Source organism: Rhincodon typus, chromosome 21 (genome assembly GCF_021869965.1).
Source record: "Rhincodon typus isolate 14 chromosome 21, sRhiTyp1.1, whole genome shotgun sequence".
NCBI classification, from domain to species: domain Eukaryota; kingdom Metazoa; phylum Chordata; class Chondrichthyes; order Orectolobiformes; family Rhincodontidae; genus Rhincodon; species Rhincodon typus.
Genome location: NC_063352.1, coordinates 38,444,699 through 38,471,743, shown reverse-complemented (window position 1 = coordinate 38,471,743; position 27,045 = coordinate 38,444,699). Strand labels below are relative to the sequence as shown.

General features: G+C 41.7%; 1 protein-coding gene across 1 annotated transcript in view; it reads left to right on the top strand.

Annotated features, from left to right (window-relative positions):
* card11 (caspase recruitment domain family, member 11) overlaps positions 1–27,045 on the top strand; it is a 221,073-nt gene that overhangs the window by 109,319 nt on the left and 84,709 nt on the right. The window contains exons 5-7 of the mRNA XM_048609736.1: positions 11,632–11,784; positions 13,981–14,106; positions 16,853–17,050. Coding sequence (XP_048465693.1) covers positions 11,632–11,784; positions 13,981–14,106; positions 16,853–17,050 — 477 coding nt within the window. The remainder of the gene's footprint in view (positions 1–11,631; positions 11,785–13,980; positions 14,107–16,852; positions 17,051–27,045) is intronic.

The following is a 27,045-nucleotide window of genomic DNA, read 5'->3' as shown; positions in this document are numbered from 1 at the left end:
TGGTGCTGCCTGGCCTGCTGTGTTCCTCCAGCTCCATACTGTGTTAGGCTGAGCAGTGACTTGTTTGAGAGCTTTCAGGTGATAAAAGCAGTTAATAGGACAGATGTTGGAAAAAAATGTTCCCATTTTTTGGGGAGACCCAGAACTAGTGATCATCAGTATGAATATGGGGACTAGCTGGAGGAACGCAGCAGGTCAGGCAGCATCAGAAGAGCAGGAGAGTTGACATTTTGGGCCTGGACCCTTCATCAGGACTGATGCTGCCTGACCTGCTGTGTTCCTCCGGCTCTGCATTGTATCGACTCTGACTCCAGCATCAGCCGTTTTTGCTATCTCTGCTTTTATTGGCCACCCTGGTGTGGTTCCACAATCTCACAAATCATTTGTTTTAATTAGAGCAGAGAAGGTTGTTGGGGGTTGGGGGAATGGTTTTCTGATTGAGGTAAATACAAAGAAGCTGTTCCCCTTAGCTGAAGGGTCAATAGCAAGGGGACATGATTTTAAGGCAAAAAGCAGGAGATTTGAAGGGGATTTTAGGACAAGGTTTTTCACTGGAGAGTGGTGGAAGTCTGGAATGCACTGCCTGGGAGGGTATTGTGGTGGGAAACCTCTCGAATTCTTTTTTTAAAAAAAAACTTGAATGAGCACTTGAAATGTCAAGGCTATGAGCAAATGCTGGGAATTGGGACTAGTATGGATTTAGAATAGTCTTATCAGTGCAGACTTGATGGGCCAAAGGGCCTTTTCTGTACAGTATGATTCGATGATCAGATTCTTAAATCTACTTTAAAATTCATCTATTTCTTTAAAATAAACTTGCGTTGCTTTTACATCACTTTTCACAAAGTGAGGCCATTCAAAACAAATGATGCCAAGTTAGTAATTTTGAAGAGTAGAAGTGGTTGTAAGATAAGAAGTGGACATGTACTTTGTATATAGCAAGCTCTCACAAACATGAGATAAATGAACAGATTTTCTGTCTGTTTTGGAAATGTGGGTTGAGGGACTAATATTGTCCAGAGCATATAGTAGAACTCCCCTACACTACTTCAACTACTGCCGTGGGAACTTCACATTCACTTGAGAGGTTAAATGGGATCTTGATTTTAATATTTCATCTGAAAGATGACACTTCTGTCAATGCAATGCTCTTTCAGTACTGCAACAACTCCTTACCCTACTGAAATATGTAAACATGGGTTTTGTGCTCAATTCCCTGGGGTTAGACTTGAATTCACAGCCTTTTAATGGATTCAAATCTCGCAACTGATAGAGCTGGGTAACCTGAACCAACATTATCATATCCATTAGATTACGCTGTTTCAAAATAGTTTTAATCAACAGAAATGATGGTTTTACGGAGTTCCTGTAATATTAGTGAGAGATCACAGAGTCATTTAGTTTCCTATTTAGTTCAAGACACTGATTTGTCTCCTGATTTTTGTGACCAGTTAATTCTTTTTAACATTTCCATGTCATGTGTACTTGCACTCCCAAAACTGATCAACTCAATTAACCAATTACCTTATTAATTGAACAATTCCTGTCACATGTATTGATATATTTAAACCAAACAACTTTGAATGATCGTCTACCTGTAAGCCAAACATGAAACATTGTTCTGATGAAGAGTCACTAGACTTGAAACGTTAAATCTGTTTTTCTCTCCACAAATGTAGCCAGACCTGCAGAATTTCTCCAACACTTTGTTTCAGGTTTTCACCATCCGCGGTTTTTTATTTTTATTAAATAATTTAACCGTGGGTGGAACATATATAAAATGTCACTCACCTGTGTGATACTTCATTGGAGTAGCATGCTGGAAATTAAGCCTTGCTGTTCCTTTCGTGAAAGTTAAAGATTTTGAGAAGTACCCAGAATTCCTCAGTTTCCGTCTTTTAGACCTAGGTTGGCAGAAACCACAGACCAGGTTTCTGTACTCAACACAAATTGCTATTATTACCATTATATTATCCCTAACTATAGACAAACAATTATGAATCGTTGGCAAATAGTTTGACTAATTAAAACTCTGATACCCTAATAAACATCCCCCTTTACACACATGCAGACAAGAAAGAAAAGATGGGTGTGATGGATGGAGGAAAGGACTAGGAAGGCAGTTCAATTGTTCCTGTTCACAGGCTTCACTGAGATGTTCCACCACTTAATTTGCCAGGATGTGCTGCTGCTTGATTCAACTTCCCTGGATACTTTTGCTTGCAGACGATACAAGGTGGTTGGTCTGTAAAGTCTCCGGCTTACCAGTTAAAAGTCACACCTTTTACAGCAACTGCTGAGCAAAAAGAAACTGCATTTCTTCAGGCTTAAAATGACTTTTACTGCAGACAAAAGAGACAGCTTGTGCCCTTTGCAGAAATCTGGTGGCTTCTCCGAAACATTTACGTTCCCAAGCTGCTCAGTTCCCTGCGGGGTCATGTACATAATAGTTGGAAGGCAGGAGACCTTTGTTGTTGATAACTGGTCACCAGTCCACAGCCCTGTTATCAATCACTAAGTATAGCCTTTCCTGTCATGATCTGTTGATTATTTCTGAGGTAAATATCTTTCTTCCTTTGTCTGGATTCTCTGATTTACCACATCTTCTCACATTTGACCTCTGAACTTTATCCTACACAGGCTTCAACAAGACTATAGCTCACCTGTACCTCCTGTTTTACTCGCTCCTTTGTCCTTTACTCTTTGATGTTGACTGGCTCCCTGTGCTCAATTCAAAATTCTTGTCCTTGTTCCAAATTGCCTTGGTTGTCCAAGCTGTCTGACTCAAAATGATGTTGACTATCACTCTCAGCCTCTGTCCTAGGGTCCTCCAACTCTGGCCTCCTATGACTGACTGACTCAGTTAGTCTCTGATTAGATTATATGAATTGAAAGACAGGTTATTTTGATCGAGACAGTCGAACATCTCCGCCAAATCGTTCACCAAAACTAAAGTAGCTGACGGCTTGCACTTTCTGCTGTCTTTCTTCCATGATCCCATGTATTTCAATGACCATGCATCCAGCTGTTTCTTGTTAACATCTAATGTTCAGACTTAATATTGTATACAGAACATTAAAATTGGCCACAGGACTAATATATGGGTTTATCGTTTTAGATTAGCATTGCATTTATTTTTGTTGTTTGTGTTGCAGAATACATTTGTATCTTGGTATCTTTTTGTGAATTCTTGTTCACACCTGGATCAAGAATAGACCTTACCAAGAGGGCCTCTTTTCAAAATGAAGCAATTAACATGATTAATATAATGGTTAACGTTTGATTTATTTTCCTGAACATCTTAAAAACGAACAAGATGTTAATGATGATTGTAGTTAGTTCTAATGAAGCATTAAAATGAACTCCAGTCGATGAAATGACAGTCTGGACTTAATAATACAATCATATAAACACCAATGTAACCTTCCGGTCTTAAAATAGCATCAATCAGACCATTAAAGGCTGTTTGAACACACACCCATTCACTAGCATGTAACTTCGTCAATGTTCTTTAACAATTGATTTAAAGCGTACTCTAACTCTTTAGACCAATAACTTGCATTTGAATTGTAATGGTTTTGAATGCCTTTGAGAATATTGTCTAAAATCTAGTCTGATGTAGCAATTATCTCGCACAAGTTTGAGATATTATCTTTCAACGATTCCCTATGGAAGTATATTGTAAATTACAAAGGCTAAAACTCAATTCATTGATCTCCTTATAATTTGAAAGTACAATATAGATATGATAGGTGTGATTTATTACCAACAGTATCTTATCTAGACTTCACTGATCTGATAAAGTTGTCTCTTTTTGAGTAGTGTCGAATCCTGTTTTAATTGTCAATGTCGTCGTCATCAATAGTTACTCAAATTGATAAGAATGTTCAAAACAGTTGAAGTCATAGTTCCATTAAACATAGGAGCAGAATTAGGCCATTTGGCCCATCGAGTCTACTCTACCATTTGATCATGGTTGATGTGATTCTCAACCCCATTTCCTGCCTTCTCCCTGTAACGCTTTATCTCCTTACAATCAAGAACCTATCTATCTCTATCTTAAATACACTCAATGACCTGGTCTCCAAAGCTCTCTGTGGCAATGAGTTCCATAGATTAACCACCCTCTGGGTGAAGAAATTCCTCCTCATCTCCGTTCTAAAGGATCATCCCTTCACTCTGAGGCTGTGCCCTTGGGTCCTAATCTCTCCTACAAGTGGAAACATCTTCTCCACAGCCACTGTATTAGGGTCTAATCGAGGCTCTAATTTCAGTATTCAGTAAATTTCAATCAGATCCTTCTGCCCTGTCCTTCTAAACTCCATTGAGTGCAGACCCAGAGTCCTCAACTGCTCCTCCTATGATAAGTCCTTCATCCCTGGTATGATTCTTGTGAACCTCCTCAGGACCCTTTCCAAGACCAGAATATCCTTCCTTAGATCCAGGGCCCAAAACTGCTCACAATATTCCAAGTACAGTCTGACCAGAGCCTTCTACAGCCTCAGCAGCACATTTCTGCTCTTATTCTGCACATTTCTAACGTTCTTGAAATGAATGCTAACATTGTACTTACTTTCCTAACTGCCAACTGAACCTGCATGCTTTTCTTCCGAGAAATCTGAAGTGGGACTCCCTAGTCCCTTTGTACTTCAGATTTCCGAAGCCTTTCCCCATTCAGAAATTAGTCTACGCCTCTATTCTTCCTACCAAAGTACATAACCTCACAGTTTCCCCCATTGTACTCCATCTGCCACTTCCTTGCCCGCTCTCATAGCCTGTCCAAGTCCTTCTGTAGCCTCCCCACCTCAACACTAACTATTCCTCCACCTATCTTTGTGTCTTCTGCAAACTAAGCAACAACACCCTCAGTTCCTTCATCCAGATCACTCATGTATAACGTGAATAGTTGTGGTCTCCACACTGTCCCCTACAGAACTCCACTAGTCACTGACAACCATCCTGGAAAAGAATCTTTATTCCCATTCTTTACCTTCTGCCAGTCAGGCAATCATCCATCCATGCCAATACCTTATCCTTAACACCATGGGTTCTTATCTTATTTAGCAGCCCCCTGTTTGACACCTTGTTGAAGGCCTTCTGGAAATCCAAATGGATCATGTCCACTAGTGCTCCATCGTCTAACTTGCTCATTACCTCCTCAAAGAATTCTATCGGATTTGTCAGGCATAATCTCCCTTGATGAAGCAGTGCTGATTCAAGCCTATTTTACAATGCACTTTCATGTACTCTGCAATCTCATCCATAATAATGGACTCCAAAATCTTACTAGCAACCCAGGTCAGGCTAAATGGCCTGGAGTTTCCTGTCTTCTACCGCACTGCCGCCTTAAACAGGGATGTTACATTAGTCATTTTCCAGTCTTCTGGTACACTGCCTGACCCCAGTGGCCCCTGAAAGATCGCCGCCAATGCCTGTACAATCTCCTCAGTTATCTCCTTCAGAACTCTTGGGTGTATCCATCTGGTCCAGGTGATGTATCCAACTTCAAACGTTTCAGCTTCCCCAGGAACTTCTCCTTAGTGATGGCAAGTACACTTAACTCTGCCCCCTGACTCTTGAAGTGCTGATATGTTGCTGGTGTCATCCACTATGACAACTGATGCAAAGGAGTATTCTGTTCCTTTGCTATCTCTTTGCTCCCCACTACTACTTCCCCAGCCTCATTTTCCAGCAGTCCAATGTCTATTCTTACCTCTCGCTTCCTTACCTTCTTAAATGTCCAAAAAAACCTTACAATCTTCTTTTATATTAATAGCTAGCCTACTCTCATCTTATCATTTTTCATCTTCTCTCCCCTATTGTTTTTTTTTGGTTATTCCCTGCTGGCTTTTAAGATCCTCTGGCTTCCCACTAATCTTTGCCACATTGTATGCTTTTTCTTTTGCTTTTATGCTGTCCCCGACATTTAACATCAGTTAAGTTTTCCTCATCCTCCCCTTCATATGTTTCTTCTTTCTTGGGGTAATCTCTGCTGTGCCTCCCGAATTTCCCCCCCAGAAATTCCTGCCATTGTTGCTCCTAAGTCTTCCCTGTTAGGCTCCCCATCCAATCAACTCTGGCCAGCTCCTCCATCATGTCTTTGTAGTTACCTTTACTCAATTGTAATACCATTACCTCTGATTATCGCAATATTGCCTTTCTTACATTCCTACATTACTCTGCTAGTCCATTTTCTTCCCTACATCCCGACAGCTGCTCGGTGACTTGGGTTTTTTCCCTTTGCATTTCCTCAACTGTACCCACACAGATTCTGTGCCTTCTAACTCTATATCACTTCTTGCTATTGATTTAATTTCATTCCTTACTAACAAGGCAACCCTGCCCCCTCTGTCCATCTGTCTTTCAATAGGGTGTATATTCTTTGACATTTAGTCCCCAGCCCTGATCCACTTGCAGCCATGTCTCTATGATACCCACGGTATTGTACCTGCCAATTTCAAACTGCAAGCTCATTTACCTTTCTTTCATTTACTGCGGGCATTTAAGTACGACACCCTCCGACCTATGTTGACTGCCCCTCTTCTCATAGTTGTCCACTCATCTGCTGTGCCTGAAGTTAGATCCCTGACCCTTTCCATGCTCTCTGTCTTATTTTTTTTTTCTGGAAACTTTACTCTCTGCTGAGCCATCCCCACTTTAACTTTTTCCATAATTTTCTACAACTGAACCTACCAACCCCCAACATTCCCCCCACCCCCCCACCCACCTTGCCAACCACCCCATTTCCCCCCACTTTGCCAACCACCCCATTTCATTTAAAGCCCTATCCACAGTCTTAGCTATGTGATTCACCAGGACTCTGGTCCCAGCATGATTCAGGTGGAGACCATCCCATCGGAACAGCTCTCTCCTTCCTCAGTACTAGTGCCAATGTCCCATGAACTTGAACCTGTTTCTTCTGCACCAATCTCTGAGCCACATGTTTATCTTTATAATCTTGTTGACCCTGTGCCAATTTGCTTGTGGTTCCGGTAGTAATCTGGAGTTTATCACCTTTTTTTGGTTCAGCATTTTAATTTAGCCCGACACTTTTCACATTTCTTCACCAGATCCTCTTTCCTCTTTCTACCTGTATCATTGGCCCCTATGTGGACCACAACTGGATCTTCCCCCTCCCAATCCAAGTTCCTCTGCAGTCTAGATGAGATGCCCTGAACCCAGGCACCAGGCAGGCAACACAGCCTTCAGGAATCTCAATCCTGAGCACAGAGAACAGTGTGTATTCCCCTGACTATTCTATCCCCAATTGTTACTACATTGCTCTTTTCTGCCCCTTTTCCATGGTGCTATGGTCAGTTTGCTCATCCTTCCTTCAGCCCACTTTCTCATCCACACAGGGACCAACAATCTCAAACCTGTTAAACAAGCTCAAGGGCTGAGGCTCCTTCACCGCCACCTCCTGAATCCCTCACTCGTAATCACACCCGCCTGTCCCTGACCTCTGACTGAATTCAAGGTGGTTAATCTAAGGGCTCTGACTTCCTCCTGAAACACAGTGCCCAGGTAATGGGGTTCACCAGCTCCCAAGTCATGCAGTTACAGTACATTGCCTCGCCCAGCATCTCTATTTTCATTACATAGTTCTTAATTTGGTTTTTAAACAATTTTGGACTGGTCTTTTAGATCTGGAGATAGTGTACACAGAGCAAGATCAGTTCTAGTCCTGGGATGATACTAACAAGATTCTAATGAACTTGTTAGACTATTATCATTTATAGTGAGATCACATCTGTTCAACTCTCCTTAATAATTAAAGAGAGTTTAGTGTTAATTTATTTGAAGTAAACTCCGAGCCAAATAACTATTAATACTTGCTCATTAGCTATGCATTACATAAAGAAATCCTATCTGTAAAATTAATTAGCAGCCTTCTGTAATCATCATTAAGGAAGCCTTGAAATATTGAGAGCTACTCTGTTTTGTTTTTGAGCTATCTCCTTAATATACTTTTTATTTTAATACTTTATCCTCAGAACACCCCGATGTGCCAACATGAAGTTTCGTTCCACTGACATGAACAACATTCCTGCTTCATTGAGTCACTGGACTGGAACTTCATGATGTTACAGAGGAGGAAGTTCAATTAAAATCCATAACTCGGTTGCTACTAATCAACGTGAAACAGCACCATAAAAGTGAGTTGGACAACACTGACAGTGCAGAGATATCTTCTTTGCAGACATTTAGGATTAATTGGCACCTGAGTATAACACCCTCTGTTTTAAGTACACACAATTCAAATTTTATTGGTGTGACTGCTGAATTATGTTGAGTCTAGATGCTGCATCAAGACCTATCCAGAAAAACATGCAGAAAAGAACAAAGACTTGCATTTTTATAGGTCTCTCAACCTTAAAACTTACCAAAGCACTTTATAGCCAATGAAGTATTTTAATGAAGTAGTTACTGTTATGAACTAGAAAACGTAGTAGCCAATTTACACACAGCAAGCTCTCACAAATAGCAATGTAACAATGAGTAGGTAATCTTGATCAGTAGAAATTCACAACTCCTGAATCGGAGACAAGTATGTTACCCACAACTGAAGATCTGCATTAAACATATTATTTATATCATTGCTAGTATGGAATATTTTTATTTGATGAAACCCAATGGTGAGCCATGTTCAGATCAGTGCGGTTATCTTTTGCTGAATGTAACAAGTGATGACACTTGCACAATACTGAAAGAAAGTGAGTTTTATGTAAAAGTTTGAAAACCTGTCAGAAATCTGACGTTTAGATTTTCCAGTTGATGTTTCTGGATATTTCACTAATCACTCACTGATTTATATCCATTTATGTGGAATTAATTTGCCTGTGTCTGATGCACTTATCCACGATAATCTGGTAACTGCATGTTTCAGAATGTTAATACAAAATGTCTTGCAGCTGTTTTGTCATACGTTTTCCACAGAGGTTCCAACATCTTATCCAGGACAAGAGACATTTAGTGGGACAGTGCATTATTCTATGTCTCCAAAAAATTTTAGTAAGCTAGTTGATAACCTGGGCTAAACAAATAGTCCAAGACCACATGGAGTGAACTACAGAAGGAATTTTGAATACCTGATGTAATTAGATGATAATGTCACTACAAGGTTCAGTTGATATCATAAACCATGAGAGAAAAACTCGAGCAGTTTGACTGTTTCTTGAACCATGTCATTCAATCACAGTTTCGGAACCATTCCAGGATTTGCAATGCAGCTTCACTGTTCTGTACATGGAACAATATAAACTGCTGCAGGATGCATTTTCTTGTCTTAAACTGGTCTAGAGGGTCTTCATGCCATCTTCTTTTATGGTTGACCTATTATAATCAGCTTAAGGCCAGTAATGTCTGTAATAACTGAGCAGACTAATGTTAGCGCAGTGCCACTATTATTTTGTGACAAGGATTAATTTAATACTTGGAGGATTACTGGAGCTAATGCCAACAATCTGTCACTGGCAAGACAATGGAAATATGAAAGAGATAAAGAAGAGTATCTGCTTATTTGATTTCTCGTACTATAGTTAATGAACTAGGTCAAAACTAAATAAGAAAATTGAGAAGATTTTCTAGATTATATTCCCGTATCAAGCTAAGGAGGGTTTGAACACGTGACTGAGAACAATATGCAACGAATGCAGCTACCATCAGACAGACCTGATGTTCTCAGAAAGGAATTGTGATTGAAATATCCATGTTGAAACGAACAAAATTGGCAAGATGCAACAATTTCTGTTGAGTCTCACTCCTACATGGGCATAGCAATTTTTCAGGATTAGCTGGAATGCTGGTATGGCCATTTAGATAGCTTTTAGACTGTGTCTGAACCAGAAACAGTTCAGCCAGGTTACTTTAGTCAGCCAACAAGGCAAAAACAAGTTAACTCCAGTAAAACCTGGTAAAAATAAACAATCAAAGATTATTAACAAAAAAAATGTTAAGACTAGGCCATAATAGATATAACGTAAATTCTAACATCCCAAAATCAGACAAACTGCTAATGCTCGAAGATACCAAGAAGTGCAGATGCTGGAGTCTGAGATAACACAGTGTGGAGCTGGAGGAACTCAGCAGGCCAGGCAGCAGTTGGAGGAACAGGAAAGTTAACATTTTGGGTCAGGACCCTTCAGAACTGGGGAGGGGGAAAGGAGCTGGGAAATAAATAGAGGGAGGAGTGGGGGGGAAGGTCGGTGGGATGGTGACAGGTGGATACAGGTAGGGGGTGGTTGGGATTGGTCAGTGGGAAGGGTGGGGCAGATAGGTGGGAGAGAAGATGGACAGATTGTGTCAGGTCAAGGATGCGAGAGGGAGGATGGGTTAGCTCAGTTGGTTGGATGGCTGGGTTGTGATGTAGAGTGTTGCCAACAGAGTGGGTTCAATAACCATACTGCTGAGGTTACCATGAAGAACTTTCCGTCTTAATCTTTCCACCATGTCAGGTGTGGTGACCCTCCAGTTAAACCACCAGGCTTCTGGTCCAGTAGGGCTGTGATGACTTTACGTTTATATAGCAATTGGCACTGGGACTCGGACAGTTCCAAGGGAATGTTATATCTATCTCATCAATGTCACAATTCATTATTTGGTCAAATAGAACTTGAGTATTGCTGACGAAAGATAAATTGTTGAAGCTTTTTGTCTTGCACTAATCAGACAATTCACATTCACCAATTCAAGGGCGAAAGAACAACATTCATACTGCCTGAGAGTGCTGGTTAGTTGGCAAGTACCCTCTGATTGATAGAGGTGTTGCCATGGAGAATGCACTAAATAATATTGATTGACAGTTAACAGCCAGGCTTTGTCTTAATTTTATGTCAGGCAGGTTGTGCTTGTCCAGGGCATCGCCCTGAGAGATGAAACAGCAAATGGCAGTAAACTATTTTGTTGAGTTAGAACCTTCGTTACACATGTATGTATTCTGAAGAAAGATCACTGGACCCGAAACATTAACTCTGCTTTCTGTCCAGAGATGCTGACAGACCTGCTGAGTTTTGCCAACAATTTCTGACTTTGTTCCTGATTTCCAGCATCCGTAGTTCTTTGGATTTTTTTGTTGCACCACACTGACAGCCTGACTGACAATTCTACATTAATTGTTAATGTAACTCTTTGCACATTCCAGATCGTGTAGCAAATGTTTTCCATTTGCAGAATTACAGCTGATGTTGGATACTGTTGTGAATTTTGCAACAAGGTCTGGTTAAGTAAAGTCAGTATTTTGTAGTCACCAGCTGAAGGGATATGCTGGTTGGTATGACCCACCAGTAGTGGGGCCTACAGCCTACTTAACCCATCACACCTGCACTGAAATTCATATATACCACATTACTCATACATTTGTGTGATAGGTAGAACATCTTTTTGGCTTGATGGCAGCATCCTGTTGGTGGCAAACACCACTGGTGTTGCTATTGCAGAGCAGCAGAGTGGAGCAGTTGAAGTTTTTGAGATACTTTACCCTTAATCTGAGGTAGTCTGGGTAGTTTTCAGGCCCAAGAGTAACCACTTTGGGGTGGAGGCTATCATTAGTTTGCATGGTATACAGCAAGAAATGATCTGATCACGGCAACTGTTACATGACAGTTTTGTTAATCGTATCTCTTCTTTATTAAGGCTGGGAAACGGAGCTTACCAGATTCTGAAAAAGCAATCCTTGACATCTTGGAGCATGATCGGCAGGAGGCTCTGGAAGACAGACAAGACCTTGTCAACAAAATTTTCAATTTACAGGAGGAGAACAGACAAGCGGAAGAGCTGAGAGATAAGGTAAGGGCTTTGGAAGACATTTGGATTTGAAGAACTGACACAACTGAGAATTGTTTCCTTCATTTCCTTTCTCTGCCATAGCTCTGCCTCCCCATTAAAATGCTGTGATTCAAAGCGGTCAGTTTGTCACCGTTTTGAACAATCGGTGGCAAACTCCTCCCAGTTGTTAAAGACGAAGCTGCCACATTTCAAAGAGAATTTGAGTGTCTTTGTTCTCTCCTGCAACCTTGGCCATTTAGGAGTTAAGAAAATAGGACTCGGTGGGGGGGACGCATTGCAGCCATTGTGTCCAGCAGAATCAAAGGTGATTTTGCGGGAGTCTCGCCTGAATGCATGCAGACAAAAGATACCAGAAGTGAGATGAGAGTGACAACCCTTGACAACAAGGCCATATTCAACCAAGTGTGACATCGAGCAGCTTGGGCACAACGATTGGTGTCGGGGGCAAAGTCTCTGCTGTTCGAAGTCATATCTGGCATATAGGAAGATGGTTATGATTGTGTGGAAGTCAGTCATCTCAGGTCCAGGACATCTCTGTGGGAATTCCTCAGGGTAGTGTCCTAGGCCCAACCAGCATCTTCATCAATGACCGTCCCTCCATCATAAGCTGAGAAGTGGGGATGTTCAATGTGGGGACTGTGCAATGTTCAACACCATTTGTGACTCCTCGGGTATAGAATCAGTCCATGTTCAAATGCAATAAGATCTGGACAATATCCAGACTTGTGTTGACAAGAGGCAAGTAACATTCACAATACATAAATGCCAGGCTATGACCATCTCATTTAAGACACCATCTAACCATCGGTCCTTGACATGTAATGATATTATCATCACTGAATTCCCCACTATCAGCAAACTAGGGATTACCATTGACCAGAAACTCAACTGGACTTACCACATAAACATAACAGCCATAAAAGCAGGACAGAGGCTATGAATAGTGCAGCAGGTAACACACTTCCTGACTCCCAAAGCCTGTCCATCATTTACAAGCCAGGAGTGTGATGGAATACTCTCCTCTTGCAACTCCAATTAATCGAGGAACTTGACACTATCCAGAACAAAACTGCTGGCTTGATTGGCACTGTATACACATACATCCATTCTCTCCACCACCAATGCTCTGTAGCAACAGTGTGTACTATTTGCAAGATGCACTGCAGAAATTCGCCTAAGATCCTTAGACAGCGCCTTTCAAACCCACGACTTCTTCCATCTGGAAAGACAAGGACAGCAGATGCCACCACAGTCAAGTTCCCTTCCAAGCCACTCACCATCTTGACTTGGAAATATATCACCATTCCTTCACTGTCACTGGGTCAAAATCCTGGAATTCCCTCCCTAAGGGCATTGTGGGTCAAGCCTACAGCATGTAGATTGCAGCAGTTCAAGAAGGTGGCTCACCAGCACTTTCTCAAGGGCAACTAGGGTCAGGCAATAAATGGTGGTCAGCCAGGCCCATATCGCATAAGTGAATAAAAATACAGAGCTGGCATCAAGAAGGGCATCAGTTTTATGCCCCCCACTGAATGTGGAGGACATCAGAGAAATTGCTGACAGAATTTTTCCAATGCTAGTATGTGTTAATGCACAGTTCAGGTCTCACAAGAGCACAGGGATGTGGTGACAACAGTTATCTTGCACTTTAGAATATTATCGTAAGACTGGTGATAAAACTGGTGCTAACACTGTGAACAGATCCACTGCAAGTTCAGTATTTACGAGCACAGACGGTGGCTACGCCACTTATACTTCCTGGAAGCATGCGTTTTGTGGCTGGTAACATTGCATGTTGCTGTTATTAAGACAATTTCACTAAGCCCAGCAATCCTATGAAGCACCTGTGCATTGTTCTCTTCAGAGCTGGTAGGAACTGCAGATGCTGGAGAATCTGAGATAACAAGAATCCGAGATAAAATTTTCTGAAGAAGGGTCTTGGCCCGAAACATCAGCTTTCCTGCTTCTCTGATGCTGCTTGGCCTGCTGTGTTCATCCAGCTCTACACCTTGTTCTCTTCAGAGCGTTTGGTTCTTTGCAATTTTCTTCCCCAGCTATTGAAGTTCACCTGATTTATGTTAATTACTCTGTCTGACTGCAACACACCATAGTATCAAATAATTCGTGTTTGCAATCTAAGTGTCGTGACTGCTGAAAGCGGAATTATCACTGGTTGTGACTTGTGCATTGTTTCAGTATCTGGAGGAGAAAGAGGATTTGGAGTTAAAATGTTCAACGCTGGTTAAAGATTGTGAAATGTACAAGCATCGGATGAACACTATCATGTTTCAGCTGGAGGAAGTGGAAAAAGAGCGAGATCAGGTTTGGGTGACAGTTCGATTCATTTTCTTTTGAAAGGATGTAAAGTGCACCCAATATGGATTGGATCTTCTTCAATATAAATTGCTTACCTGGCTTTGAGCGCAAATAATCCATCAGTTGCAAAAGTATGCAAGTAAACATCCATTTTTCAATGTTTAATGTATTTTGAGAGACAGCTCAAGGAAGCCTTTTTATTGTTTTGAAATATTAAAGAAAATAGTGAATTTGATTATGTAATATATAGTGCTTTTGGCTGAAAGCTGTTTACTAATGTTTGCCTTTTGAAGTAAAGTGACTGATTGTAGTCTGTGTTTTGGTCTAAACACTACGTTGTCAATGAAGACATGTATTAATACAGCAACTTTCAAAATTTTAGGACATCCCAAAGTGCTTCATAGCCAATAAAGTCATTCTTGTATTGGAGGAAATGCGGCAACCAATTTACACATAGCAAACCCCCTCAAAATCCTCAGCTCCCTCCAAATAGTGCCAGAATCTTCGGCTTAATGTCACATCTGAAATATGGTACATTTAACAGTGCTGTTTTGGAGTATCAGAGTATAGTTTGTATTCAAATTCTGGGAGTTGACTATGAACCTACAATCCTTTGATCCTTTGAGTGTCCAGTCACCTGAGCAGAATGACAAGCGTGAAAATAGAAAAAAATGTGAAATGCATACATGATTGTCCCAAAGTGGTTTCCATCCAATTGGATTATGTTATTAAAACCGTTTGAAATTATTATGTAAACCGGAAGTATAATCCCGACACATTTTACAACATGCTGATGTAGTTTCAGAATGCCAGTCAATGACCTCAATATCCTTTGAAGTGGCAAAAAGTTTGGCTTGCTGATACCCTGTGCACTTTGTCCTTTGTTGAAAATGGCCTTTTTCTGTAAAGAGAAGATAAAAATGCATTGAACAATGTCAAACACTTTGGGATCTTATAAAAATTGGATAGGATGCAAAACCAGTGGTGGTAGATCTAGAAATGAGGTGAGATATGTAAAAGACTCAAGTTTAGTCCACTACCACCATTTTCCTTCCACCACCATCATTGAATTCTGTTCCATGCCCTCCTTTTGTCTATAGAAAATTTGAGACCTCATCAATACGTCTGTAATTGTCTGCTTTTTTTTTTTTGTGTACTTTTTTCTTTTATCCTAAAGTGCTCTTACACACACCTGATGGTTTTTTTTTACTCTCACCAAATCACAGACTTTTTTTTTGCTTTTAGCTATTAACTGCCACCAGTAAATTGCTCATGTCGTCAATTAGATATATACATGCAAAGCCCGGTAAGGGCAGTACAAATCTTTTCTTCGTGTGATTTTTGATTAGTGCAGCTGAGGAAGATTAAAGAAAGTCTGCATTCTTTAGCTTGTCTTCCTCTCCTGGCTCTCATAACTTCTTTTAAGAGATAAAAGAAAGAACTTGAATTTCCACAATGCCATTGAGTGCAGACAACGCTGTAATGTAGGAAACTTGTGGTACAACAGGAGCCAAGACCTAGATCAATGTGGCTTAATTAAATGAAGATACTCGAGCAAACCCATCTGATAGCTGGAATTTGCTTTAATTGCACCAAGAGTATCATCATCCCTGAAGGGATCTGTCATTGAGTCTTCTCGAGCCCAACAAAATGCTTCAATGACATAACTTAAAACTGTAACCGGAATGTCTCCCCAAGTAGCTGTATTGATTTACTCAGACTTGCTGCTTCATACAAGTTTGGTTACTGACCCGAGGCTACTGAGTTAGTGGAAGTTAATGCTGACTGAAGGCAAAATGCCAGGGATGTTAATGGAGCTAGTTCTGGATAACCTTTAGTGAACTTCAACATGAGCTAATGTGTAATCAATATGAGGTCATTACCTAAAAGGTTACAGGCGTAATTTTTCCCAATGACAATTTAAATAAATTAGTACTTTTTAACTGACAGATTTCACAAAGCTCTCTACCTTTAAACACTAATATGTAAATGGGTGAATGCGCTTGATAGCACAGGAACCTGTAAGGAGTTGTTCATTCAGCCCCCCTGAGCCTTCTCTGCCGATCGGTCTTGATCAGAATTGCATTCACCTGTCTTTGCTCCATTTTCACTGATACTCTTGACTAATAAAAATCTATTGGGCTCAGTTTTGAAAGCTTTAATTGTCCTAGAAAGGCATTAAACTGTACAATTCTACATTCAAACCAACTGCCTGTTGAGTTAATTCAATTTAGGTGAGATGAGGACGTTGCCATTTGAGTCCACGTTCGTGGGTCAGGAATATTTTGTCCTCAGTCCCATCATGGGACAAGCTGGGGTGCAGCTGTAATGGTAGAAATGCCTACTATCCAGACCCAGAAAAAAAATAGCTATTTGAATATAATGGAAGAGAAAAAGGAAAATGTAGAGAAGAGAAAAAATGTAATAAAAAAAACCTTGCGACTCAAAAATCTATTACATTTTATTACAGTATAATGACTAACTTTTATAGCCAAGGTATTTTAGAATATTCTCTCTGCTCCTCATTATACTGTAACCTTCCTCATTCACACATGCGCTACGGGTTTGAAGATAATAATTTCTAACAGATTAAACCTACATTCCTTTTCACGTATCACAGCTCTTTCATAAAGAGCCTTTTATTACTTTGCCTGAAAGCTCTTATTAGCTTCAAAAGCCAGTAAATGCATTGTGGCGTGCAGTGTGCATGGTGTATGTATTTCACACATTCTAATCATTGCACTTCTTCCAGGCATTCCGATCCCGAGATGAAGCCCAGACGCAGTTCTCACAATGCCTGATTGACAAAGATAAATATCGCAAACAGATCCGGGAACTAGAGGAGAAAAATGATGAGCTCCAAATTCAGATTGTCAGGAAAGAAGGGAAAATCGTGGCCTTGGAGTCGAAGCTTCGGCGTATGTCCAAGGACACCTTGTCTGCAGACCAGGTGCGGTTTTTAACCATCACGTCCTCTCTTTATTCCATTAATCCTTCCTCCCACACCCCGATTTAATGACTCCATTGCTCACCTATTTGCAGTAATGTAGGAATTCCTGTGTATTTTGCTGGCAAGGTAACCATTAACTGCTTGTCTGTCATTGTCATTGTTCCTGTGACAAAATGGCACAACCATCTTCAGCTGCTTCATTGATGACCTTCCCTCTATCATAAGGTCAGAAATGGAGATGTTCGCTGATGATTGCACAATGTTCAGCACCATTCGTTTCTCCTCGGAAACTAAAGCAGTCTATCTCTAAACGCATCAGGACCTGGACGATATCCAGGTTTGAACTGACAAGTGGTAAGTATCGTTCACGTCACACACGTGCCAGGCAATGACCACCTCCAGCAAGAGAGAATCTAAACACTATCCCTTGTCGTTCAATGGCATTGGTATTACCATCACTAGATTCCCCCACTATCGCTATCTTGGGGTCACCATTTGTCAAGCTAGTCATAAAATTACTGCAGATTGAAGAGCAGGTCAGAAGCTGGGAATCCTGTAGCGAGTAACTCCCTTCCTGATTTCCCCAAATCTTGTCCATTAATTACAAGGCAGCAATCAGGAGTGCGATGAAATATTCTCCATGTGTGGATGTGTGCAATTCTAACAATCAAGAAGCTTGACACCATCTACTTAATTGGCAACACATCCACAATCATTCAATCCCTCTACCACTCACACTTAGTAGCAACAATGTATACCATCTATATAAGATACACTGTAGAAATTACCAAGGCTTCTTCAACAGCACTTTCCAAACCCATGATCACTCCCATTGAAAATTACAGGGGCAACAGTTACATGGGATCACCACCCCCTGCAATTTCACCTCCAAACCACATAGCACGCAGACTAGGAAATATATCTGTGTTCCTTCAAGCTTTGGGTCAAAATCCCGGAATTACCTATCTGATAGCATTTTGGGCTTGCCTACAGCACATGGACTGCAATGGTTCAAGAAGGCACCTCACCACCACCTTTTCAAGGGCAACTAGGGATGGTCAAAAAAATGCTGGCCCTGCCAGCGATGCCCACATTCCATGAGTGAATAATAAAAAAAATTAAAGATAGTGGTGAGCTGTCTTCTTGAACTGTTGCAGTCTGTGTATTATTGGTATACCCACAATGCTGTTCGGAAGGGAACTCGGGGATTTTGACCCAGTGACAGTGAAGGAATATATATTTCAATATAGGAATGGAACTTGCAGGTGGTGGCTGACGTAAAATTGAAAAAAAATTACAGTCCCAAATTTAGATGATATCGTCTCAGGATCGTTTTGCTTCATTATATGTCTGACTTCTAAACTTTTGTATCAAATCACAGGACTAGGGATATCTTCATGATAAACTAGAGATGTGGTAACCTATAGCGTTGTTAAACTAAAAAAAACGCAACTTGTTAGTGCTGTATTGTCCATTGTTTAATCTCTGCTTTAGTATTTGCTGATGTTTTTTTGCTGCATTTTATTCTGAAAAGTTTATTACAGTTTTTGAGTCCTTTATGAAGCTTCTCCTCATTTTACATCATGAATAACTTGGAGTGGGGGCAGGTTCAATCATAGTTTTCAAAGAGAATTACATAACCTTGAAAGTGAAAAGAAATACAGGGCTTCAGGAATAGATGAGGGACTGGAACTAAATGAGTAATTCATGGAGAGAGCCAGCAAACAACATGATGGGCTGGATGACTGTATGACTTCAGAACCGTATTTGTGCCTTCAGAAGATTCATTTTCTCTGTTAAGAGCCCTGAGTAACGATTTTTGACGAGTAAAAACTTAATCTCAGTGAGTTCAAGCAAGGTCTTGCTTATCAAGCGGCAAGTAACTTTTAAACTGTTCCTTTTCTTGCATAGATGCATTGTCAGGTTAATGTGGGTCTTTCTGTTATATGCCACATGCCGTGCCTGACTTTGAAATGCTCAGGGCTGTCATTGGTACAATGTGAACAAAAATTGATGAGCAAAGAAATTGCCTTTCATTCCTGCTTTCTATTTGCCATGTGTTTTTCCATATTCTTCAGTCTTGGGTTGTGAGCATTATTGGCAGGGTTGACATTATTAGTTGCTGTTGAGAAGATGATGGTGAGCCACTGACTTGACCCCAAAGTCCACGTGGTGAATGTCCTCCCACAATGCAGTTGGATAGCATGTTCCAGGATTTTACTCCACTGATTTCAAAGGAGCATCTCTAAATTTAGGACAGCCAGTGGCTTGAAAAGAACTTGGAACAGCAGTTGCGAGAGAAAACAACCAGCTCCATTCAAGCACTGATAATTGCAGGTTCGAGAGGGGCTGTTAGTACAACTTTTCCAAGTTGCTGCAGGCCACCCTCTCAGGAATCAAACATAAAACCCATCAAGCCTGCCTATCATCCTGCAACAATTCCAACCCCACATTCTTTGATTCACTTGGTACCCAAAAACGTATTGGCGTCAAAGATTTGTACGGCATGGAAACAAATACTTTGATCCAACTCGTCTGTGCTGACCAGGCATCCTAATCTGACTTCGTCCCATTTGCCAGCCTTTGGCCCACATCCCTGTATACCCTTGCCATTCATTTACCAATGCAGATGCCTTTTAAATGTTGTAATTGTATCAGCCTCTACCACTTCCTGTGGCAGCTCATACACGTACCCCTCAGGTCTTTTTAAATCTTTCCTCTCTCACGCATGCTGTCTAGGTTTGGGCTCCCCTACCCTGGGAAAAAGACCTTGGCTATTCACCCTATCCGTGCCCATCAGGATTTTCTAAACCTCTATATGGTCACCTCTCAGCCTCCAACGCTCCAGGGGAAAAAAGCCCCAGCATATTGAGCCTCTTCCTATAACTCAAACCCTCCAGTCCCAGCAACATCCTTGTAAATCTTTTCTGCACCCTCTCAAGTTTCAAAACATTTTCCCTATAGAAGAGAGACCAGAATTGAATGCAGTATTCAAAAAGTGGCCTCACCAATGTCCTGTCCAGCCGCAACATGACCTCCCACCTCAAAGTTCTGCCCAATGAACACTTTCTTCACCACCCTGTCCACCTGTGACTCCACTTTCGAGGAACTATGCACCTGCACCCCTAGGTCTCTTTGTTCAGCAACACTTCCCAAGGCCTTACCCTCAACTGTATAAGTTCTGCCCTGGTTTGCCTTGCCAAAATGCAACACCTCACATTTATCTAAATTAAACTCCACCTGCTACTCCTTGGCTCATTGGCGCATGTGGTCAAGGTCCTGTTGTACTCTGAGGTAACCTTCTTCACTGTTCACTACACCTCCAATTTTGCTGTCATTTGCAAACTTACTAACCATGCCTCCTGTATTCACATCCAAATCATTTGGATAAATGACAAACAAAAGTGGACCCAGTATCAATCTCCATAGAACACTGTTGGTCATAGGCCTCCAGTCTGAAAAGCAATCCTCTACTACCACCCTCTGTATCCTACCTTCAAGTCAATTTTAGTATCCAACTGGCTAGCTCTCCCTAGATCCCATGTACTCTAACCTTACTAACCAGTCTACCATGATTGTTAAACACTTTGTTGAAATCCATATAGACAACGTCTACCGTTCTGCCTTCTTCAATCTTTTATGTTACCTCTTCAAAAAGACTCAATCAAGTTAACGAGACACAATTTCCCACGCACAAAGACGATTCCCTAATCAGTCCTTGCCTTTCCAAATGCATGCAAATCCTATCCCTTAGAATCCCTTCCAACAACTTAACCACCAGTGATGTCAGGCTCAGCTGTCCCTGGCTTTTCCTTTTTAGCATTTTTTTAAATAATGGCATCACATTAGCCAACCTCCAGTCTTCCAGAACTTCACCCGTGGCTGTCTTGATCTCGGTTTTGAATATACGCACTATCAAACATCTCACAGCTTCTTAGGTAGAGAATTCAAAAGACTCATCACCCTAATGTTCTTACAGAAACTTGGCCAAGAGAAGGGCAGGACCAGCAGTTCAAAGTTCCAGCGTTTAGTTAGAGGTGGAAAAGGCACAGTCACAGTGATAGGATTATACTCTAGGCTTCCCAATAGCCAGCGGGAGATAGAGGAACAGATCTTTAAGCAGATCATGGAAAGATGTAAAAACAGGCTTGTTGTAGTGGGTGATTTTTAACTTCACCAATATTGACTGGGACTCCCTTAGAGCCAGGGCTCAGATGGGGCAGAATTTGTTCAGTGCCTCCAGGAGAGTTTCTTGAAACAATATATAGTTAGCCCAGCTATGGAGGTGGCTGTACTTGCATTGGGGAATGAACCTGGCTGTGAAATAACTCCACAGAGCCCAGTATCCCATCACCAAGTCACCCTTAATTTACATGTAGTGAGTCCCTGACACTGATCCAGCTCTCAGAATGAAAGGAACTTCTCACATTCCTGTTTATATCTGTCAGCCAGGGCTCCCTGATTGGGGCTATTAACCTGGTCCAATCAGGGACATCATATTCTGTGAGGGCCACTTGGCTGATCTTATTACAGTCACTGTATCCCTGCCACTCTGAGTCCGAGGACGTTGGCTGGTTCTTTTTTATTTGTAGCTCTTCCTGGGGCATTTTAGCATCGGGTCAGGTTCCCACTCTGCCTCTGATACAGGCTGCAGGTAATGCACAACAGCTCACCTCTTGTGTCCGGAGCATCTCAGAAGAAAATCATCCTCTCTTTCAAATGGTAAAGGCATCAAGGTGGCACCGTCTGCCATATCCATCTCAAATTCCAATGTATCTTCAATGCTTGACAGAGAAGGGAGAACCCATGGATTCTGGAACAGTCAGAAAGACAGTTGAGGAGCCGGGCATGTTTTTCTCCCACCCTGTTTGCAAGTTTGGAGCTTTCATATGGTCCACCTGCTTGTCCAGGACTGTCGCACCTATCCGAACTTTATATGTCACTGATCTGACCTCTCGTCAACTATGTCTCTTACCCATGCAGGGCCATTCCTGTGGTTCCTACACCAAACTTCATTCTCTGAAGTAGACTGTCTCTTGCTTAGTGGTGTCTTGTGTCCAGCATTGGCATTCCTGGTGCCCTTTCACCATCCCCTCAACACCAACCCCCACACCGGTCCGTGAAGATCAGATGTAACCTGGTGCAGAATATTCTGCCTATTAGCAATTCTGCTGGAGCTATCCGTGTAGTTACGTGAGGGGTGGCCATATATTCAAATGGGAACCAGGACAGTTTGGTATCTAATGAAGCTATAGGCTGTTTGTTTAAGCCTGCCTTCAAAGTTTGGACTGCTCTTTCCGCCAACCCATTGGACGATGGCTGGTATGGAGCTGCCTGTATGTTTCGAATACCATTTAACTTTAGGAAATGCTCAAATTCCCTGCTGGTAAATGATGGCCTGTTAGTTGTGACCATCACTTTGAGGAGTCCACGTATTATAAAAGATGCCTGCAGTTTTTCAGTTATCATCCCCATGTTTGATAAATGAATGCTGTGCATGTTCAGCCACTTCAAGTGGGTGTCCACAATGACTAAGAACGTTGACCCTATGAAAGGACCTGCATTGTCGATGTGTAACCAAGTTGGGGGTTTACACAGCCATTTCCACGAATGTGGGGGAGCTGCTGGCAGTAACTGTTTTGTCCTTATTGGTGCACTGAGCACTGCCCCACCAATGTAGCAATATCTGCATCCAATCCTGGCCAGCACACAACTTCTTGCCAACATCTTCATTTTGGAAACCCCTTAATGAATCTGGTGGAGATCAGCCAGTATCTGGCGGTGATCTTTACTCAGGACAATCACTCATGCTCCACTGGTTGAATTTTCCAATGACAAAGCCAGTTATAGTGCCTGTTTGAAGTCCAGTTGGGCTTCAGCTAGTAGGTGCTTTTGCATGGTTATATCACTCGTCCCACATACCAAACAGTCTCTCAGATCTCATTCAGGGTTAACCCAAAATCACATGCCTCTGCCAGTTGTCTTAACCCAGTCAAAAATGCTGATCGGGATTCCCCTGATTCTCGAATTGCTGAGTAAAACTGATAGTGCCTCAGAATTAGAGGAGGTTTGGGGTTGTAATATTCCTTAACTAAATCTGTCAATGTTTGAAAGGTTTTAGCATCAGGGAAAGTTAGGGTCCTAATAACCGAAAAAGTGGTGGGTCCACAAGTTGTCAGCAGAATTATTCATTGCTTTTCAGCTATCCCAATGTCATTTGCCCAGGAAAAAAAAAACTCATTCTTTCCACCTACTAGGCCTAATCTTCGGTGGAAATTTCAAATAGTACGATGCGTAGATTTAAGGTGAGAGGTGGAAAGTTTTAAGGGAGATATGAGAGTCAAATTTTTACACAGAGGGTGACTGTTGCTTGGAACACACTGCCAGGGAAGGTGGTAGGACCAGATACAATAGCAATGTTTGAGGCATTTAGACAGACAGGTAGGAAATAAAGGGACAAGGACCGTGAGCAGGCAGATGGAATTTGTTTAGAATGGCATCATGGTTGGCGCAGGTATGATGCGCTAAAGGGCCTGTTCCTGTGCTGGTCTTATTGTGTGTACTGTCTTCTACGTTTCTGTTCTTTCTTCTAAATGGCAAACCCTTTATCCTGAAACTGTGATCCTGCATTTTAGATTCTTCAGCTTGGTGAAACAGCTTCTCAATGTCATCCCTGTCAAGCCTTCTCAGAATTTTACACATTTCAAATATGTAATTCAGCTTTCTTCAGAGAGTATCGGTCCTTTTACTCAATCTTTCCTCATAGGAAAGCCCTGATATCCCAGAAATCAATGTAGTGAACCTTCATGGCATCTCAACTAAGGCCAGTATATTCTTCCTTGGCTAAGGAGACTAGACTGTACGCAGTACTCCATGTATAATCTCACCAAAGTTGTATGTAATTGTCAATACTTTCTTAGTCTTATACACTGATCCCTTGCAGAAAAAGCTTATATTGCATTTGGCTTTCCACTTGTGTTTTGCACCTGAAGGTTAACCTTGTGAACAAGGACCTCCAAATTCTTTTACAACTCAGTAGTTTTTCATGTCTCAAAACACATTCTGCTTTTCTGATCTCCCTGGATAATGTTGCACTTTCCCACGATAAGCTCCATTGTCACCATCCTTGCCCCTTAACCAATCTATATTCCTTTTTAAATCTGCATACTCAGTGCTGCTTATTTTCCATCTCGTTTTGTACCATCAGCAAACTTGGAAATAATAGTTATTTTAATCAACTGCTTAGCCCTGTTATAATGTGGAGGTGCCTCTCAAGCTCTCCCTCTCCCTCTCCCCCTCTCCCTCTCTCGCGCACACACATATATCTGTGGGGCGAATATGTATTTGTAGATACATTCTATTTTGCTCAAAAAGCACACAATTTGTAGACAGACAGTCAATGTGGTGTTTTATAAATTCCTGCTTTAGAAATAAAATCAGTCTGACTCCAAACTAAAACCCAAAAAGATTCTAAACAAGGTCTCACACCTAACATGCATTGTCTGACCTAAAATGTCACCTCTACTTTACACTGGTAAAACCTTCAGTTCTCTCAGGGCAGTGACTTGAAAGGAATTCGGGGATTTACATATACATATTAATCACTTAAAACCTTCTAATTGATTAAAGATTTAACAGCGTCTTAGGTTTGTTTAATATATCTTCATCAGTTGTATGACCCTTTGATCTTTTACTTATAAATTCTGTGTTCTATGTGCTTCTTTCTTACTTCACCTGTCAAAGGGACTACGCTCCGACAGCTTGTGTTTTCAGATAAACCTGTTGGACTATAACCTGGTGTTGTGCGATTTCTGATTCAGACCTGTTATGACACACCTGTGGAGCATCTGGGACTTTCTATCCTAGAGGCATGGACACTACCACCGCACCACAAGATCCCCACACATGGAGATAATACACTTTTTCCCATCACCAATGTCTTTGCTTATGGATTGTAAACAGCTGAGGCTTCAGCACTAATCCTGGCAACACCATACCACTCTTGACAGCCCAAAAACTACTCTAACTGTTGATATTCTGTGTATTAATCAATCCTCAATCCATGCTAAAATGACCTCCAATTCCAGAAACCCTAAACTCTTGTGGGGTACCTTTATTGAATTCTTTATGAAAATCCAAGTATGCTACATCCACAGATAGCCCTTTATTTACCAAGGCAGTTACAGTGCCAGGAAGCTGTGATGGATTTATCAAGCGTACACTTGATCCACAGCTGGATGGGTTTTCAGCAGAGGTTTATGTAAAACGGGGTCAACGGCCCTCCTGTCATATTTAAATAAACGATCAATGGTCTTTCAGATGACTTAACATGATGGACTTTTGTGGTGCTGTAGTCATGTCCCTATCTCTGGGCCAGAAGGCCTGGGTGGAAGTCCCACCTGTCCCAGACATGTCGCAATTTGTCTGAAGAGGTTGATTAAAAATATCTTGGAAATGTATCACAATTCCTTCACTACCATTGGGTCAAAATCCTGGAGCTCCCTCCCTTCTGGCTTTGTGGATCTACCTCCAGCATATGGACTGCAATAGTTCAAAGAAGCAGCTCATCACCAGCTTCTCAATGGTCACTAGGGATGGGCAATAAATGCTGGCCCAGCTGGTGATACTCGGGTCACGCAAATGAATAGATTTTAAGAAAGCGACCTGAAGAATGTACTGCTTATGCTGTAACTGGGGTGTGCAGTCTCCCAGGAGTGGGCAGGGCATCTTTAAAGGCTACGTAAGTCAAAGCAGGAAGCCCAGGAGTGGGGAGCAATTCATTCCATGGGTACCCTGCATGCATTGAGGGTGTCCCTGCCAAGATGCTACTCCCTCCCTTCTTTCTGTGTCATCTGCCTGAGAAAACCCATCTCTATCACCCACCTTGTGATCTTACTGGGACCTCTTCCTACAGTACCAGTCACACCCACTACTCAGCTCTGATACTGTGACTTACAGCTGCTGGCCAATCAGATTGACCAGCAGCTCCAGAGGTTGAGACTTCCTCCCGGGTGATGGCTGGACAGTGGGTTCAAATGGAGCAAGCTTCCAGTCAACTTGACTTCTGGGCAGTTAAGCAGTCCCAGTAAAATTCTGCCCAAGGTTTCCCCTTCATTAAAACCCCATCGACTGCTCCTTATATTCTGTTTTTTCACGTTCCCTGTTATTCATTCTTTAATACTTTGGTTCTGATATCCACCTTGTACTGATGTCAGGCTAATTGTTCAATAATTCACTAGCTTTCTGTCTCTCTCATCTCGAACAAGGGGTTTTATATTTGAAGTACAGTCTCCCTCACTTCGATTCTGTTGCAGCCTACAGCTCATTTCAAGCTGGAAGGCCTTAGATTGACCCTCTGTTTAGAGAGCTGGCCCATCATCCTCTTTGGGCAACACGCTCACCCTTTGGCCATCCTGAAGAGAATCCAATGGATGACTGTGTGTTCCTCCTTCAGTGCAGACTTCTGATCCACATTCCAGCCTGAAGGTGAGATTTGGAAACTTGCAGATGAATTCCAGTCCTTACCACAAATGTGCTGTTCCTCACAAACTCATACATGCAGCCACCCTCCAGTTCTTCTACCTCTGCTGTGCAATCAGTTCACTTGAATTGTTTATTATGTAAAATAATGTACATAAACGGCAACTCATTGCCCCTTTGCACTGAACTTACACTCCCAATAAATTCTCATGCTTCATAACACACTCAGTTAACACCACAGAGATAGTAGGAGCTGCTGATGCTGGAGAATCTGAGATAACAAGGTGCAGAGCTGGATGAACACAGCAGGCCAAGCCGCATCAGGGGAGAAGGAAGGCTGACGTTTCGGGCCTAGACCCTTCTTCAGAAAATGATAGAACAGGTTTGAGAGGTTGAACAGCCTACTCATGTTTCTAAACAACCCTTTTGTTATTTAATATCTCCTGTCTCCCACCCTATCACAGATCTTCCCTTTCGTTATGTTCTTCACTGTCAACCAATTCACTTGCTTAAAA